The 17,489-nt window shown below is 39.7% G+C and overlaps 1 protein-coding gene across 3 annotated transcripts in view; it reads left to right on the top strand.

The window, feature by feature from the left end:
* ERICH1 (glutamate rich 1) overlaps nt 1-17,489 on the top strand; it is a 161,396-nt gene that overhangs the window by 73,123 nt on the left and 70,784 nt on the right. For all 3 annotated transcript variants that reach the window (XM_058177552.1, XM_058177571.1, XM_058177563.1), the window contains one exon: nt 10,742-11,104. In XM_058177552.1, coding sequence (XP_058033535.1) covers nt 10,742-11,104 — 363 coding nt within the window. The remainder of the gene's footprint in view (nt 1-10,741; nt 11,105-17,489) is intronic.

Genomic DNA, 17,489 nt, shown 5'->3' on the forward strand with positions numbered 1-17,489 from the left:
AGATCAAAAGTACCTAATAAACTCAAAGTTAGGTAAACATTTTGTTGCTTCAGCTTTGGAGAAAAAACATGGCATAGTGGTTTATTTGAGAAAAGATATACCAGCCAAGTTAATAGAGGCAGATATTCATGGAAGATATATTGCTATTGAACTTACAATAGAAACAAAAGGACTCTCTTGCTTGGTATATATGCACCCAATCAGCAACAAGAAAAATTTTATAGAATGTTATATGATAAGTTGATCTATGGGATAATAAATCGTGTATTATATTGGGAGATTGGAATGGAGTAATAGATACACGAAAGGACAAGAGAATTTCTTCCAAGAAGATGCCTGCACATGCAAAGCTGCCTAAATCCTTTTTTGATATGATAGAAGATTTTGAGTTAAGAGATGTATGGAGACTGGAATTTGGAGGAAAGAGACTATACTTTTTCTCTGATAGGCATCAATCCTTCTTACGTATTGATTTTATTTTAATTTCTAATGATTTGCTTTTTAGGGTGAAGAAAACTAAGATATTTCCAAGATGTTTGTCTGATCATAGTCCTGTTTGGATGGAATTGCAATATGGAAAAGAGGGTAGAAGAACTTGGAGATTAAATGAAAATTTGTTTAGATATCAGGATAATGTAAATCAATGTAAAAAGCAGATGAAAGAATTTTTTGATTATAATTTGAATAATGAAACATCGATAGAAATGGTTTGGGACTCAGTAAAGCTTTTATGAGAGGTGTATTAATATATCTTAATAATAGACAGAGAAATAAGCAACAAAGACAGCGTAGGTATTTAGAAGAGGAAATTTATAAGAAACAACAATTATTAATACATAATCCACATGATCAAAAACTTAAAGATGCAATAAAGTTACTACAGAATCAATTTAATATGATAATGGCTGATCAGGTGGCAACAAATATACAATATGCCAAACATAATACTTTTGTAATGCAAATAGACCTGGTAGGTGGTTAGCATACACTTTAAGGAAAAGACAAAACAACGTACTATAGAAAAATAGAATACAAAGGTAAAGAGAGATATCAACAGGGTAAAATTAAAAAAGCTTTTTTAGAATATTATACAAATTTATATCTTAAAGATAATATATTGAATAGGGATATTGATAATTATTTGAAGGAATATAAGGTTAAAAATTTAACTTTAGAACAAACGGATGAACTATAACCTCGGAAGAAATTATTTTGGTAATTAAAAAATTAAAATGGGGAAAACTCCTGGTACAGATGGGCTCACAGTTAGTTATTATAGGAATTTACAGGATGAGATGTTAGGTCCACTTAAGGAATTATTTAATCAGATACAACTAGGAGGGGGAATTCCCCCCTCATGGAGAACCTCTTTTATTTCATTGATACCAAAAGAGGAACAGGATTGTTCTAAACCTGGGAACTATAGGCCAATCTCACTTTTAAATAATGATTATAAGATTTTTGTTAAAATAATAGCTAATAGATTAATGTTGATTCTGCAGCGAAGAATTCATAATGATCAATCTGGATTTATAAAAGGGAGACAGATGAGGAATAATGTTAGGCAGATTGTTAATTTACTGGAGTACTTAGAAAAGAAAAATTTTATTCCAGCAGCATTTATTTTTCTCGATGCAGAGAAAGCTTTTGATCGATTGCATTGGGATTTTTTATTTAAATTAATAGAAAAGATGCAATTTGGAGATGGTTTTTTAAGAATAATTAGGGCAATTTATGGAGAGCAAACAGCACAGATTATAATCAATGGTAGCTTAACAGAACCTTTTAAGATTGCGAAAGGAACAAGACAGGGATGTCCTTTATCACCATTATTGTTTATTTTAACTCTAGAACCATTATTGGATAAAATACGAGAAGTAAAGGAGATAGAGGAATTAGAGTTAGACAGTATGAATATAAGTTAAGAGCTTTTGCAGATGATTTGGTGATTACTTTAACAAACCCTATAAATTCTAGTAAATCTTTGTTGGAAATAATTGATCAATATGGGAATGTCTCAGGGTTTAAGGTAAATCAGAAAAGACAAAAGTGATAATAAAAATATGGCCAGACAACAGAAAGAAAAACTAGAGGAAGTAACAGGATTTGAAATTGTAAAGAAGGTTAAGTACTTAGGGGTTTATATTACGTCATCAAATGTGAAATTGTATAAGAATAACTATGAGGTTTTATGGCAAAAGTTCAGAAGGAGTTGATTGTTTGGAAAAATTGCAATTATCTTTGCTGGGAGAATTGCTGCTATTAAAATGAATGTTTTACCTAGATTTTTATTCCTCTTTCAGATGATACCAATAATTAAGAAAGATAAGAATCTTGAGGAATGGCAGAAGGAATTAACAAATTTATATGGGAAGGTAAAAAGCTAGGGTTAAAATGAAAATAATTCAAGATTCTCGGAAAGGGAGGTTTAAAATGCCTAATTTTAAATTATATTATGAAGCAGCTGTCTCTCTGCAATAAGTGATTGGTTTAATTTAACAGAGGACAGAATTTTGAATATAGAAGGTTATGATTTGCTATATGGATGGCATGCATATTTAATTTATGACAAAAAGTGGATAAGGCCTTTAAAAATCATGTGCTAAGAAATGCCCTTCTGCGTGTTTGGAAAAATACTCTTATAAACTAAATTATAAGGTTCCTATATGGGCAAGTCCTAGACATACAGTAGAAAATATAAACATAGAACAGAATCAGGAAATGATTATATATAAAGATCTTTTGTATACTGAAAGAGGTAATTTGGAGTTAAAATCTCTGCAAGTATTAAGAGGAAGGAAAAATTATACTTGGTTTCAATATGAGCAACTACGTGCTAGATGGAAGGAGATCAGAAAATTGGTATAGAGCAGAACGAGGGAAATTTGGTAAACCAAATTAGAAATCAGTCTCAGGAGCATATAAAGAGATTGTATAATGTGTTACTTGAAATAGATTCTGAAAGGGACTTGGTAAAGGACTGTATGATAAAGTGGGCACAAAATTTTCAGGAGCCAATATTATTGGAAACGTGGGAAAAATTTGGGTTAGAAATGTTAAATTCACGAGGCACAGAATCTGAGGAAAATTTTTATAAAATGTTTTATAGATGGCATCTAGATCCTAAAAATTATCGTATGTATCCAGAAATGCAAGCAAAATGTTGGAGATGTAATTGTGATGACGCTACATATTTTCACATTTGGTGGACTTGTAAGGACATAAAGGCCTTTTGGATAAAAATTTGGTGGATTTTACAAAATGTTCTGAAAAGAAGATAAAGTTCCTGCCGCAATTTTTCTTGTTGGGAATTATTACGGATTGTACAGTAATTGAGACTAAATTGATTTTAAATCTAATAACTGCAGCAAGATTACTAATAGGACAATATTGGAAGAAAAAGAAGTACCAACAATAGAAGAATGGATATTGAAAGTTGCCAATTTGGCTGAGATGGCGAAGATATCAGCCTTTTGAAAGACAATACGCAAGAAAGATACTTAAAGGAATGGAAAATGGATTGACTATATTCAACGTAGATATCAGACTAAGAGTTATCAGACTGTTTTTGAATGATTATGATGTATTATTTTTGATTGCTTTTGGGGGAAGTTAGGAATTGATGATTGTAGGGGTATAATTAAGTTGGGACGAAAATTTTTTAGCATATGTTTGTTTTATTTTTAACTATACCTTGTGCTCGTTCCGGGAAGTCGGGGGGGGGGTTGTGAAGGGAGGGGGGAGGGGGGGGAAAGGGGGGGAAAAATTTTGTAAAACTTTTTGAATAAAAAATAAAAAAATAAAATAAATTATGTAGCTCCTGAAATGTTCTTCTCAAGGACTAAGAACAAGGTTTCTAATCTTACAGTCCTGGTTCTGCTGCAGAACATACAGGGAAATGCTTTGTATGTTTCATCAAGCTTGATTGGCAACGATCCGCAGGCTATTATCTGAGCCAGAAATGATGAGGGAGCAAATTGGAGATAGTTAAACTTGGGATTTACTATCATAAAATGGAATGCTGGATACTAATTGACAATTTTGAAAAGGACCAAGACAGTGTCATGGAGAATTGGGCTATAAATAACTACCTTAATTAGCAGCTGTAAGGGGCAACAATGAGAGATGGTTTATTTCCATGTTTGTGAGCTCCTTGAATTCATCTTGTTGCTTGCTAGGTGAGACACAGTGCTGGTTCCTTCCAATATATCTGAAATGGAAAATGGAGGCAACCTGGTGCCAAGATTATGAGCAGATATATATGGTACAAGTTACCGTCAACATTTTGTCCTTAACAGGATTTTCCTTCTTACATTGGAGGGAAATTTCAGTTGTGCAGAGATCTGGATTCATATCTATGGAAGGTTGAATTGTTGGGCATGTTCAGAGCACCAGCTTGAATAAGCTGGAAAAGATGTAAAATACATTCCAATGTGATCTTTGAAACAAGACATCTTGAACATTGTGTTTCAGTTCTGCAGAATGAGGGTGAAAATAGAAGTTAACGAAAACATGGGTGGCTGCCAAAATCTGCCTCCCTGCTGTGTGTTCTGGCAGCAACCACTACTGCCAGCAATAAGAAAAGGTAATGGGAAAACTCAGTACGATGGTATTATGCCACATGGCATATTTCACAGCGTATTTTTAGGAAGTGGGCTGTGGCATTAAAATTGCCTTAGATGGCTTGATGAATTTTTGCCACACAGAGGGAACGTGACAATTGTTTTTATCAGCCATCTCCCATATTATTCTTTATTATCTCGGTGGGAGGGAAAGGAATGGATCTGCATTTGCTTTTTAGCTGTTCCATTCTGATCTCTTAGACTACACAATTATTTTGGATAATTTATATAAAGATCCTGTGTCTCCCTTCTAGCAGTAGCAATAGCACTTACATAGTGCTCATAGTGCTTTTACATCACTCACTGGGTGGTTTAAAATGTCAGCATATTGCCTTCCAAAATCTGGGTCCTCGTGTTACCAACCTCGGAAGGATGAAAGGCTGAATCAATCTTGAGCCTGTCAGGATTGAACTCCAGGCTCTGGGTAGAGTTTGCTTTCAATACTAGGGCTCTTCTGCCTTCATCACTTTTTACATCTGCATGAAATTGTTGAGGGAGTCCTCCAGGACTCTTCATCTGATGAAATGCAATGTGCCACAATGGTTTTTTCAAAGAGCGGTACAGTTTTCTGAGATTACCAGCTTCTGGTGGCCATGGGTTGGCTTAAAGAGAGAAAAAAAGGAAGCTGGCTCCAAACAAGATTGGAGCACCATGTTAGCACTTACAATTGATAGGGTTATATACATCTTCAGAAAGACGTCTAGCCTTCTGGTACACATTCTGGATCCAGTTCTTCTCTGAGGCAACAGCAGGAACCTTTATTTTAAACCAGGTTTAGCCTACAAAATTAAATTATTTTAATAATTTAAAATTATTAAGAAAGAAAATTATTTTAGAACACTGGTACATCTGCCAGTAACTTGAAGGTTAAAGCCATGGTGGCGCAGTGGTTAGAATGCAGTATTGCAGGCTAATTCTATGACTGCCAAGCAGTTCAGTCCTGACCAGCTCAAGGTTGACTCAACTTTTTCCATCCTTCCAAGCTTGGTAAAATGAGAACCTGGCTTGTTGGGGGCAGTGTGCTGACTCTGTAAACTGCTTAGAGAGGACTGTAAAGCACTATGAAGTGGTATATAAGTCTCAATGCTATTGCTATTGCTACTGGCAGACTCAACCTGTTGTGCTTGAATTTGACTAGACAGGTTATAGAAGAAAAAAAATGGCAGCCTGATTGATTCAAAGGTTGCCAGTTAGTTTCCTGGCAAAATACAGGAAATAAGCACTTACAAAATAATTGCCGATGGTTATTTAAAGCCCTGGATACTTCAAGCATAGTCTCTCGAAGAAATCTTGCAACAGCTGCTGATTCCTCTAGCAGAAATTTAAGGTTAGCCCCTGTCTGTAATGACCCCTTAGATTTAGAATAATTGTTGAATCTTTGGGTTGCTTGGAAGAAGCTTTAAAAGTAGATGTCAGTAGTCAGGCTTTTAGTTAATATTGGTTTTGGTAGATTTTTAAAATTATTTAATTTATTGAAAGCTTTTTTCTTCTTATTTTAAGTTGTTTTATTTGTTGGGGAATGTTGCTAATGATATATTTAAGTAACAGGTGATTCAGAAATGTAATGCTAATAACAAGTATACATATGAGGATGCTTTTTTCCCAGCTTCCCTAATATTAGGCTACAGCTGAAATTCCTCTGGCTTGGGTCACAGATGAAATTCCTTCATCTTGGTGTTAGAGCAGACTTATCAATAGCTTCCTGAAAATCAGTTGCAATGCTAATGATCCCAGTAAAAGAATTGTCATTATTGCTATATTTCAGCACAACTACCACCTTCCTTCATCCCTCCAAAATGTGCAAAGTGAATCCAGTCAGCCATTCTCATGTGATGGCATGAGGACCCAGATTGTTGGGGGGGGCAATAAGTTGACTTTGTAAATATACACATAGAATGAGACTATTGCCTTATACACTGTAAGCCGCCCTGAGTCTTCGGAGAAGGGCGGGATATAAATGTAAATTAAAAAAAAATTTCTTGTCCCAGGATGGCAGCTTGGTGAGAAGAATCGCAGCTAATGGTCTTTAAGCAGCCACCTTCTGTGTTCCTGGTTACTTGGAAATAATTGTCTCATTGCTGTAAGTTTTCCATCACACAGATATGAACACTGGACTAATTATTTCCAGTAGCTGAAGACCTATGAGCAAGCCTAATTGCATAGTGATAATTCATAACACCACAGTTGTTCATAAAGAACTTTTGTTTAGTCTAAGAACTGTCTCTTTTTAGCAATCCACTCCTTTGCAACCATATATTAAAGATACAGAATATCTAATGTTGGTAAACAGCTAGAGCTAGAGCTCTGGTATACTGTTAGAGCTCTAATATTAGGTTACAGCTGAAATTCCTCTATCTTGGTGTTAGAGCTGACTTATCAATAGTATACTGTTTCCTTCAAGATTAAACTTCTGCTCTGGGTTCTTGCAAGCTATATACCAGTGATGGCTAACTTTTTTGCCATCGGGTGCCAAAAACGGGAGGAGCGCAGAAGGTTGCACGTGTACGTGCCAACACCCATAATTCAATGCGCCTCCCCCGCGTATGCACATGCAACCCCCCCCCGCAACCCCCGCTTTTGGCATGTGATGGCATGGTGGGCCCGGTAGGCCGATTTTTTGCCCTCCCCAGGCTTCAGAGGCTTTCTAAGAGCCTGGGGAGGGTGAAAACGATCTTCCCCACCCCCCAAAGGCCCTACGGAGGCTGGAAATGGCCTGTTTCCTGACTTCCGGTGGGCCCGGAAGGCTCAAAAATCAGCTGGCTGGCGCACACATGCACGCTGGAGCTAAGCTAGGGCAATGCTCACGTGCCCACAGATATGGTTCCGCGTGTCACCTGTGGCACACGTGCCATAGGTTCGCCATCACGGCTATGTACCCACGAAGATGAACAAACCAGAGAATAGAATAGCTGCAAGTTAATATAATATAATATAACAACAGAGTTGGAAGGGACCTTGGAGGCCTTCTAGTCCAACCCCCTGCCCAGGCAGGAAACCCTACACCATCTCAGTCAGATGGTTATCCAACATTTTCTTAAAAATTTCCAGTGTTGGGGCATTCACAACTTCTGCAGGCAAGTTGTTCCACTTACTAATTGTTCTAACTGTCAGGAAATTTCTCCTTAGTTCTAAGTTGCTTCTTTCCTTGATCAGTTTCCACCCATTGCTTCTTGTTCTACCCTCAGGTGCTTTGGAGAATAGTTTGACTCCCTCTTCTTTGTGGCAACCCCTGAGATATTGGAACACTGCTATCATGTCTCCCCTAGTCCTTCTTTTCATTAAACTAGACATACCCAGTTCCTGCAATCGTTCTTCATATGTTTTAGCCTCCAGTCCCCTAATCATCTTAGTTGCTGTTACTTTACTCCTATGCAGGACCTAGACAGAGGACACATGGTTATAACCGTTTGCTAAAATGAATGCCTAGTTTGACCCCCCTAAGTTGGATGAGAAAATACTGGCGAATTCTTCTTACAGTGCATTACTAAAAATTGTATAATAGAAAGAAATAGCTATAAATAAATAAGAGGTTGGGTATGTTTCCTACAGAAACCCTTCATGTATTCCTGTTCATAAAATATTTATATTATTGTTATTGAGATTGCTAGACTACTAAGGAAGAGAACTTCCATGAGGTGCTTTATACAACCAACTCAAAACGATTCATATATTTTTCATGGTCGCCCACAAATGTTGCTTTTGGTTTTTGAACAAAGGTCGCAATGTTTCTTTAACTAATGGATGAGTTTCTCTTGGACTTCCTCCCGGATAAGTGTGTGTAGGATTATGGTTTTCTATCAGCATAGAAAAAATGTATAACTCCTCTTTGTTCAAGTCTCAGAGCTCTTTATATTTTTTTTTTTGTCTTTAAAAAGGGAGCTTAAGCAATGATATCTTAACATCTGTACCAGTTTATGCAGGGCTGAAATGTATTTGTCATTTGTTCTTCCTCTCATCTGTCTGTATTCTCCCGGGAGATGTTTGTTTCAATTGTCATACAGGTAAAACACTGTTCGGTGTAGGTTTGTGGTGCAAATTATTTCAGTCTTTTTTGTGCTGCAGTGTTGAATTGCAAATGGGTTTTTTTATTCCTCCTCCTTTGAAGGGATCAGAACTGCTCTGCAGTGAGTCACTCATCTGTCAGTTAAAGAACTTGCAACTCTGGAGCTGATATTATGAAAAGAGAGAGGAAGTGTTTCAGAGATAACAAAGCCCAAGAACGGAGAGGTTACAGAAATGAAATTGCAGTTCTCATCTTTAGAGCAAATTTATTAGTATAAAGGCTGGGGACGAATTATAGCTGAGGCACTGGATGAATATTGGATGCCAGAAGCCAAACTAGCAAACATAAAGCATTTAGAAACCCAAAACATAGATTTTCTCGTATGTTTTTTATCACTGGCTTCTCAGGTGTATGTGCATATTAATTCTGCTTGTAGACCTCTCAGTGAAGGACATCTTCTGGGCACTGCAGAGATGAATTAAAAATGTGAAACATGGTACACTAGCGAAGATAATATATAATAAAGTTGAAACAAAGCTAGTGCCAGCTGATAATATTAATAAACAACTCAGCAGTAAAATTAGATGAGTATTTAAAACAGTATTGTCATTCTTGTTGGCATTAGCTGAAATCAGAACCTTGTCATGTATCTGCAGAGATATGGGTATGTCAGAGAACATGGGGTATAAGTATAATTCCTGACATATTTTTATTTGAGAACATAGCTTGCCACCTTATAAACAATCATCTGAGGGAGGGATCTCCCACGTTACCCACTATTTAATTGGAAATTATTTAAGTTGACCTTGAAGCTGCTTGCATACATTCTTCTGTGCTGTAATTTGCTTAATTAAGAGGGACATAAATAAAATTGGTGTTACTGCAGTCGTTCCTTCCCATTTTTCCCATTCCGTAAAGTTGCGTCTGAGCCCTTTAGCTCTTGTCCTCACATGAGGGCTCCCTATAGAAGACACTCTGTGTGGAGAGTATGTGGGGAGAAGAAGATTCCATCTCTCACACGCTACAATGTCCTTCAACATGTATGGAGGAAGACCTCATGCTGGCAAGAGAAAACACTGTCCACGTAGTCCAATCCTGAGTGAATGTCATTTAGTTTCAATTCTAATAATTTAATAGGATTAAAACCAAACGACACTTAATTTTAAATATTTATTTGTTAAATATTTACATATTTTTACACGCGCTAAATTTCTATGACCTATTTTATGTCTATTTTATTCGCTCAGTGAATTTTATATGTTTATAATTTGTAGGCTCTTCTGACACAAATGAAGAGGCCCTCATTCCTATTCAAATCAAATAGTAATACCCAGCATTTGTGCTCCTCTCACTTCATTCTCTCCATTGTGTTGGCCAGCCCCCACTCATCAAAACTTAAGACTCCTTATACTGTAATACCAATTTGTCTTTGTGTGTGTGTGTGTGTGTGTGTGTGTGTGTGTGTGAGAGAGAGAGAGAGAGAGAGAGAGAGAGAGAGAGAGAGAGAGTGAGTTCATGCCACTCATTAATGAGGAATATACTTATGGTAAATGAAGAATAAAAATACAGGTAGTCCTTGACTTATCATCACAACTGAGCCCAAAATTTCTGTTGCTAAGTGAGACATTTGTTAAGTGAATTTTGCTCTATTTGATGATGTTTCTTGCCACATTTGTTAGTTGAGTTGCTGCAGGTGTTAAGGGAATCTGGCCTCTCTATTGACTCCATTGACTTTGCCTGTCAGAAGGTCACAAAAGGTGATCCCATAATCCCAGGAGATGGCAACCATCATAAATATTAGTCAGTTGCCAAGCATATGAATTTTTTATCATGTGACTTTGGAGATGCTGCAACAGTCCTAAGTGTGAAAAACAACCATAACTCACTTTTTTCAGTCTGTTGTAACTTTGAACGGTCACTAAATGAACTGTTGTAAGTCGAGGACTACCTGTACTTGTAAATAAAATGAACTGCCTCTCTCTCTCTCTCTCCCCCATCTGAGATTATTAAGCATCACTGTCTTAGAGAAAAGGGATGTTTTTATTCAGATAGCCAAATTGCTCCATACCCCCCTATTATATTTACAGTCCGTTGTGTTTTTTCTTTCCATGCACAGAGGAGAATGATAAAGAACAACTTCCAAGAAAGCGGCGGAGGAAAAAACGGAAGAACGTGTGTCAGACTCCTGCTGACGGACATGGAAGTCCAGCAAAATGTGGAGTGCATGAAAACCCAATTGGAGATACATTGCAGCCGCAACACAGGGACGGTCCAAACTTGACTCAAAACCAAAAGAGGAAAATGAAAAAGAAGCGGCGGAAAGAAAAAATGAGAGCAGCTGGATTACTAGGAAAGCCCGTTGCTACCGATTTCACATATATGCCTGAAGAAAAGAGAGAAAGAGAGATTGAAGTTGCAGATAAAGTAGATGACATACTGGATTTTTTGCAAGCAACACAGGAAATCTATTTTTCTGACAGTAGGTATATTTCATTACGCATGACAGTGACTTGAAGGAGGGGAAACACATTATTTTTCCACTGTCAGATATAGGGAGGGAGAAAGACTGATGATGGCTTTGTGCTCTCAATTTGAGAAAGAAAATATATATATACATACACAACTCCTATTGGGCCTATGCAGACTGTTTTAGATTCACCTTGCAGGTTAAGGCAACAGGATACAGGTAGTCCTTGACTTGTGACCACAATTGAGCCCAACATTTCTGTTACTCAGTGGGACATTTGTTGAGTGAGTTTTGCCCCCATTTACTTTCTTGCCACCGTTGTTAAGTGAATCTGGCTTCCCCATTGATCTTGCTTGTCAGGAGGTCGCAAAAGGGGATCACATGACCCTGGGACACTGTAACTGTCATAAATATGAGCCAGTTGCCAAGCGTCTGAATCTTGGTCACAGGACCACGAGGGATGCTGCGACGGTCATAAGTGTGAAAAACAGTCATAAATCACGGTTTTTTTGTGCCGTTGTAACTTTGAACGGTCCCGAAACAAACGGTTGTAAGTCGAGGACTACCTGTACTCTCCTCTGAAGAGAAGGCCTTAACAAAACAAAGCCTGAAAAGGTCACCTTGAACTGATTGGGTCCAGAGCTGTTGGAGGAGAGTCCTGTCAGCCTTCTTTCTCAAGTGCCAACTGAAGACTCTTGGATGCATCATACCAGTCTTAATTTCTGCCCTGTTTGGCAAAGCCACCCAACCTGGAACCATGTCAGCCAGGACTGCAGGAGAAGACTTTCCCCTTCAGTCTCCTTCCACAGTGCTTTCCTCTTAGAAAGGAAGGGGCTGCATTCAGTAGTGGGTTTCAATTTAATTTTTTTAATGTTAGGCTAATTTAAATAAGTTTTTTAAATGGTATTTTAATCTGTATATTGTATTGTTTTATCTTGCCTGTACACCGCCCTGAGTCCTTCGGGAGAAGGGCGGTATAAAAATCAAATAAATAAATAAATAATTTGCTTCCGGTTCGCTTGTGCGCACACGCTCGCTCATGCACGGACGCAACACTTCTGCTCATGTGCAGAAGCGTCTGGGCGGATGGGCGGAGCCTCCTGCCGCCACTGCTACCGGTTTGCCCAATCCGGCGCGAACCTACCACTGGCTGCATTGCTTCAGGAAACTGCTTGGAAAGGATGTTTGCTCAAAACTATTCTGAAGCTAAACCTTCCCCCTCTTTTGACGATATGACCAGCCCTAGTTCCTATACTCGGGAACCAAGAAGACTTTTCCACTGCCCTTGGTTAATACGGTCTTCATGTATTTCTCAAATTTATAAGATCACCCAGTTTATAATGATTCTGGGCAGCATGTCAGCTAAACACATGCCCAATATAATAAAAGAGAAAAAGAAGATAGTCAACTGGGAACCAACACAGCTAACATATTCATGCAATTCCTTCAGAAGGCACTTACTTCCTTAACTGGCTGTCTAAGAAAAGATCTTGTCTGTCAAGGCTTGTCCCAGTGAGGATAGGATCACTCAAACTTCCAGGATGTTATCCTTCTAGAGAAGTGCTTCTCAGCCTTGGCAAACTTTTAATTCTGGTAGTTGAAGTCCAGATATCTTAAACTGGCCAGGGTTGAAGAACACTGTTCTCTATAGAGAATGTGTGTTGTGACAGGGAAAGTATAGTTCTACATCCTATTGGATGACACTTAAACTTGGGACCAGGATTGTGTCATATCTTTTTGGATGAGAAAGGTGGAGAAACAAGGATACTTGGATAGCCAGGCTTCAGGCCATGAAGATAGCCAGGCGTTAAGCCATGAAGGACTTCATACTGCCACTCGTGCAGCAGTAGCCACTCAATCTGTGCCACCCAACCTGTGCCACTCATGCAGCAGAAGATGGAATCTGGAAGTGGGCCATTCATGGGAAAGCAATCAGTTCTTAAAATCACTTCCACTTTTCAGCTCCAGTGCCAAATCTCTATCCTCAGAAGCTTTGACCTCTCGCTGTTGCTTCTGAATACCACAATTGGTCTATTATAGAGCTTCTCTCATCTATGAACTTATTCTGAAGGTATGGCCAACGTCGCATGTATTATTAAGGCCCATTGGATGCAGATGGGGCTGTTCTTTTTTTATATATATATAAATAATAGTTTTGATTAAAGTTTACAATGATAAAGATGAAAAAAACCCTAACACATCATAAAAATCAGAAAAGAATGAAGATGGAAAGTGGAGGAAATAAAATCACCCAACCCTCAGCCACCTCATATATGGACTATTGCAATGTGTTCTATATTGCAAACTGTAGCTGATTCGGATAGTAAGAAGTGTGTCTGGCTGTGGACAGGGCAGGTAGTCCTCAACTTACAACCATTTATTTAGTGACTGTTCAAACAACACTGAAAAAAGGGGATTATGACCGTTTTCACACTTTATCACTGTTGCAGCATCCTCACAGTCAGATGATCAAAATTCACACTTGACAACTGGTTCAGATTTATCAGGACTGCAGTGTCCCAGGGTCACCTGATCCACCTTTTGCCGTCTTCTGACAAAGTTAATGGGGAAGCCAGATTCACTGAACTGTGCTACTAACTTAACAGCTTCAGTGATCCACTTACTAACCATAACAAGAAGGGTTGTAAAATGGGGCACTTAACACCTGTCTCGCTTAGCAACCGAAATTTTGGGCTCAGTGGTGGTCGTAAGTCGGAGACTACTTCTATTGATTCAAGCTTCCTGTCTGTTCTTGTTTTCTGTTTGATGCCTATTTCCAGGATAGCTCTGATACGACAGCAAATGTAAGGAACTATGCTTTTAGATGTACTTGAATATATGAATAATCATCGCTTATTCTAATAAGATGCATTTCTAAGCACATGTACTGAAACTTCCCTTTTTCACGTAATCTACAGAACCTGTTTTCTGTGTCTCCATTTAATTCCTGAAGTACGGGGGCCAGTGGTGTATAGTATGATTTCATGCTATACTTTCCAGAAGATGCAGTGGCACAAAGGTCCAGTAAATTATTCATGAGCAGGCATCATACACCCACAGGCTAAGATTTCAAAGAAAATGATCCTGCATTTTTCAGATTTAGGAAGTTGCTGTACTGAATACAGATTCCTTTATTTTGTTCAGATTGAATTTCAAACACATCTGCAAACCCTTGTTGGAATATAAACTTGAAGCTTTACCACCAGAGATGATAATTGGGCAGAAAGAAAGGGGTGGGATGTCAAAGGACATACAGTGAAAAAAGTTTATTTTCATATTTGGAAAATATGGGGAAAAATCCTATCTATCTATCTATCTATCTATCTATCTATCTATCTATCTATCTATCTATCTATCTATCTATCTGTCTGTCTGTCTATCTATCTAGGACAAGAATATGATTATTAGCTATGTTTGTGAAAAATTTTCGTCTGCTTTGATTTACATTGTCACTGGGAATAGTCTATTTGCACTACTAAAATATTAGCGTAACTAGCATCTTAATGCTTTTTATTCACTTTCCTTCCATAGTGTCTGATAAACAGTTGGATGATTTCTCTCACCCGGTCAGCCTCTTTCTATGTATCCTAGATGTTATTGTAATGATTTTATTTTAAATCAAAGATTAGGGAATAGTAGTACTGAGCTGTACTGAGGATGAGTTGTTTTTCAAATATATGTTGCTCTTTTGATCATTGGCATATATGGAAGATCCATGAGGCACAGTTGACATCTCATCCCATAATCCTTTTAAATGGAAGGAGTTCATAGTTTTGGGTCTGGTTATTGATTATGCATTGACCTCAGCCTTTAAAAATGGATATTTATATGAAGCTCTCTTCATATCAATATTATCAGGTCGAAGTCATATTCTCTGTGTAATGCCTGTATCTTCGCAGCATAAACTCACTTGATGTTCATCAGACTGGACTTATGTCGTGTCCCACTCCTCCACTGACGGCCGGGTCAGGGAAATCCGAATCAGGTGTGTCTCTACAGCTCTGCCAAAGTCTTAGCAAAGTTCTCAAGGCAGGCAGGAGACCAGGAAGTGTCTTCAGCAAGATAAGGTAGACTTTGCCTGACTCAGAGAATGCCAGAAAGCAGATCCTTTATATAGGCCATGGGGTGTGGCTCCATGAGTCAGCACTTATCCAGGCCTGCCCCTCCCTTCCTTCTGTTGACGCCGCCTATCAATTCTCCTGAAGCGAGGGTCACTCCAGTCTGCAGCTGTTGGTAATTGACCTTCCTCAGGCTCACATGTTGTGGGGGAGGGGGAGGGGTCTAGTTGCTCCGTTTGCCTGGGCATGGAGCCAGGGCTGGGGGCTGGAGGCACATCTTCCTCGGCCTGTCTGGGCATGGAGCCAGGGCTGGGGCCGGGAGGCATGCTAGGACATTCCTCAGTGTTCGGAAGCAGATAAGATGGGCCCGGCTGCGGGGAAAGCGGACGAGGCACAACAACTTAAGAAGTATGTACATTTTTATACAGACCCATCAGTGCAGGATGGACCTGACAAATTTAAGAGGCCCAGATTCAGAAACATGGTTCTATGAGTCTCTCGTGGTCTTTTTTTCATTTCAAATTTAGTAAGTGTTTCTCTATAACATTTTTTAAAAATAAGTCTGTCAAAAGCAAAACCATAGAGTGAAAAGCGCTGAGTGTATCAAACACAAAAGCAACAGCTCACGTCCCTACAACCACAACAACCCAATAACCACCTATCGACAATCCCATCAATCAAACATCCCAACATCCAGCAATCAACAATCTCAACACCCTAACATCCAAAACTAGGTATGCACGCCCCCAGGATCATCCAGCTTCACTGCTACTGATCTTAAATGCAAACTATTCAATGCAAGAAGCCTCGCAAAAAAATTGCTGGAATTTCTTCTTCTTCTAAATGCGGCTTAATTTGACATATTTGTCTGTGAAACGTGGTTTAACAAATCCTTTTCAGACTCTGTTACCACTACAAGTGACTACCATGTCCATCGGTCTGACCGCGAAATCAGAAGAGGAGATGGTGTTGCCATATTCTATAAAAAGTCCCTAGATCTGAAAAATGTTCAAGTATCACATGAGCTAGTTCTTCATGGGACCATTATCTGTGATCTTCACTAAGTACCACAATTCGCTTCCTATTATGTTACAGAGCCCCTGATTATGACCTTGATCATGCGAGTAAACTAACTACTTTACTAACATGGGCAGCCTCATACCCATATCCAATTATTTTTCTTGGTGACCTCAATTTACCTCTTATTAATTGGACCCTAAATGAGTGCTCTACTGTATGACTGTATAATGCTGTCATTTCTTTAGGACTTGATCAGTTGCTATCTAGCAACACTAGATTCAATAACTGCCTCAATTTAATCTTCTGTGGGAGTGGGAGTGGGAGGCACCGTTTATCGGTGGTTCTCCTCCTATCTCTCCGACCGGTCGCAGACGGTGTTGACGGGGGCAGAGGTCGACCGCGAGGCGCCTCACTTGTGGGGTGCCTCAGGGGTCGATTCTATCGCCCCTCCTGTTCAACATCTACATGAAGCCGCTGGGCGAGGTCATCAGTGGTTTTGGGGTGAGTTATCATCTGTACGCTGACGATACACAGCTGTACTTTTCCACCCCGGACCACCCCAACGAAGCTGTCGAAGTGCTGTCCCGGTGTCTGGAAGTCGTACGGGTCTGGATGGGGAGAAACAGACTCAAGCTCAATCCCTCCAAGACGGAGTGGCTGTGGATGCCGGCACCCTGGTTCAGCCAGCTGCAGCCGCAGCTGGCTGTGAAGCAGTTATTGGCCCCAACGGAGAGGGTGCGCAACTTGGGTGTCCTCTTGGATGGGCGGCTGTCGTTTGACGATCATTTGGCGGCCGTCTCCAAGAGGGCCTTCCACCAAGTACGCTTGGTGCGCCAGTTGCGCCCCTTCCTTGACCGGGATGCCTTATGCACGGTCACTCATGCCCTCGTAACTTCCCGCCTGGATTATTTCAATGCTCTCTACATGGGGCTGCCCTTGAAGTGCAGTCCAGAATGTAGCTGCGCGGGTAATAGTGGGAGCAACTCGTTGCTCCCATGTAACACCTCTCCTGCGCAGTCTGCACTGGCTTCCTGTGGTCTTCCGGGTGCGCTTTAAGATTTTGGTCACCACCTTTAAAGCGCTCCATGGCTTAGGACCCGGGTACTTACGGGACCGCCTGCTGTTACCGTTTGCCTCCCACCGACCCGTACGCTCTCACAGAGAGGGCCTTCTCAGGGTGCCGTCCGCCAAACAATGTTGGCTGGCGGCCCCCAGGGGCAGGGCCTTCTCTGTGGGAGCTCCCACGCTCTGGAATGAGCTTCCCCCTGGTTTACGTCAAGTGCCTGATCTTCGGACCTTTCGCCGTGAGCTGAAAACGC

The sequence above is a fragment of the Ahaetulla prasina genome, chromosome 1 (assembly GCF_028640845.1).
Source record: "Ahaetulla prasina isolate Xishuangbanna chromosome 1, ASM2864084v1, whole genome shotgun sequence".
Taxonomy (NCBI): Eukaryota; Metazoa; Chordata; class Lepidosauria; order Squamata; family Colubridae; genus Ahaetulla; species Ahaetulla prasina.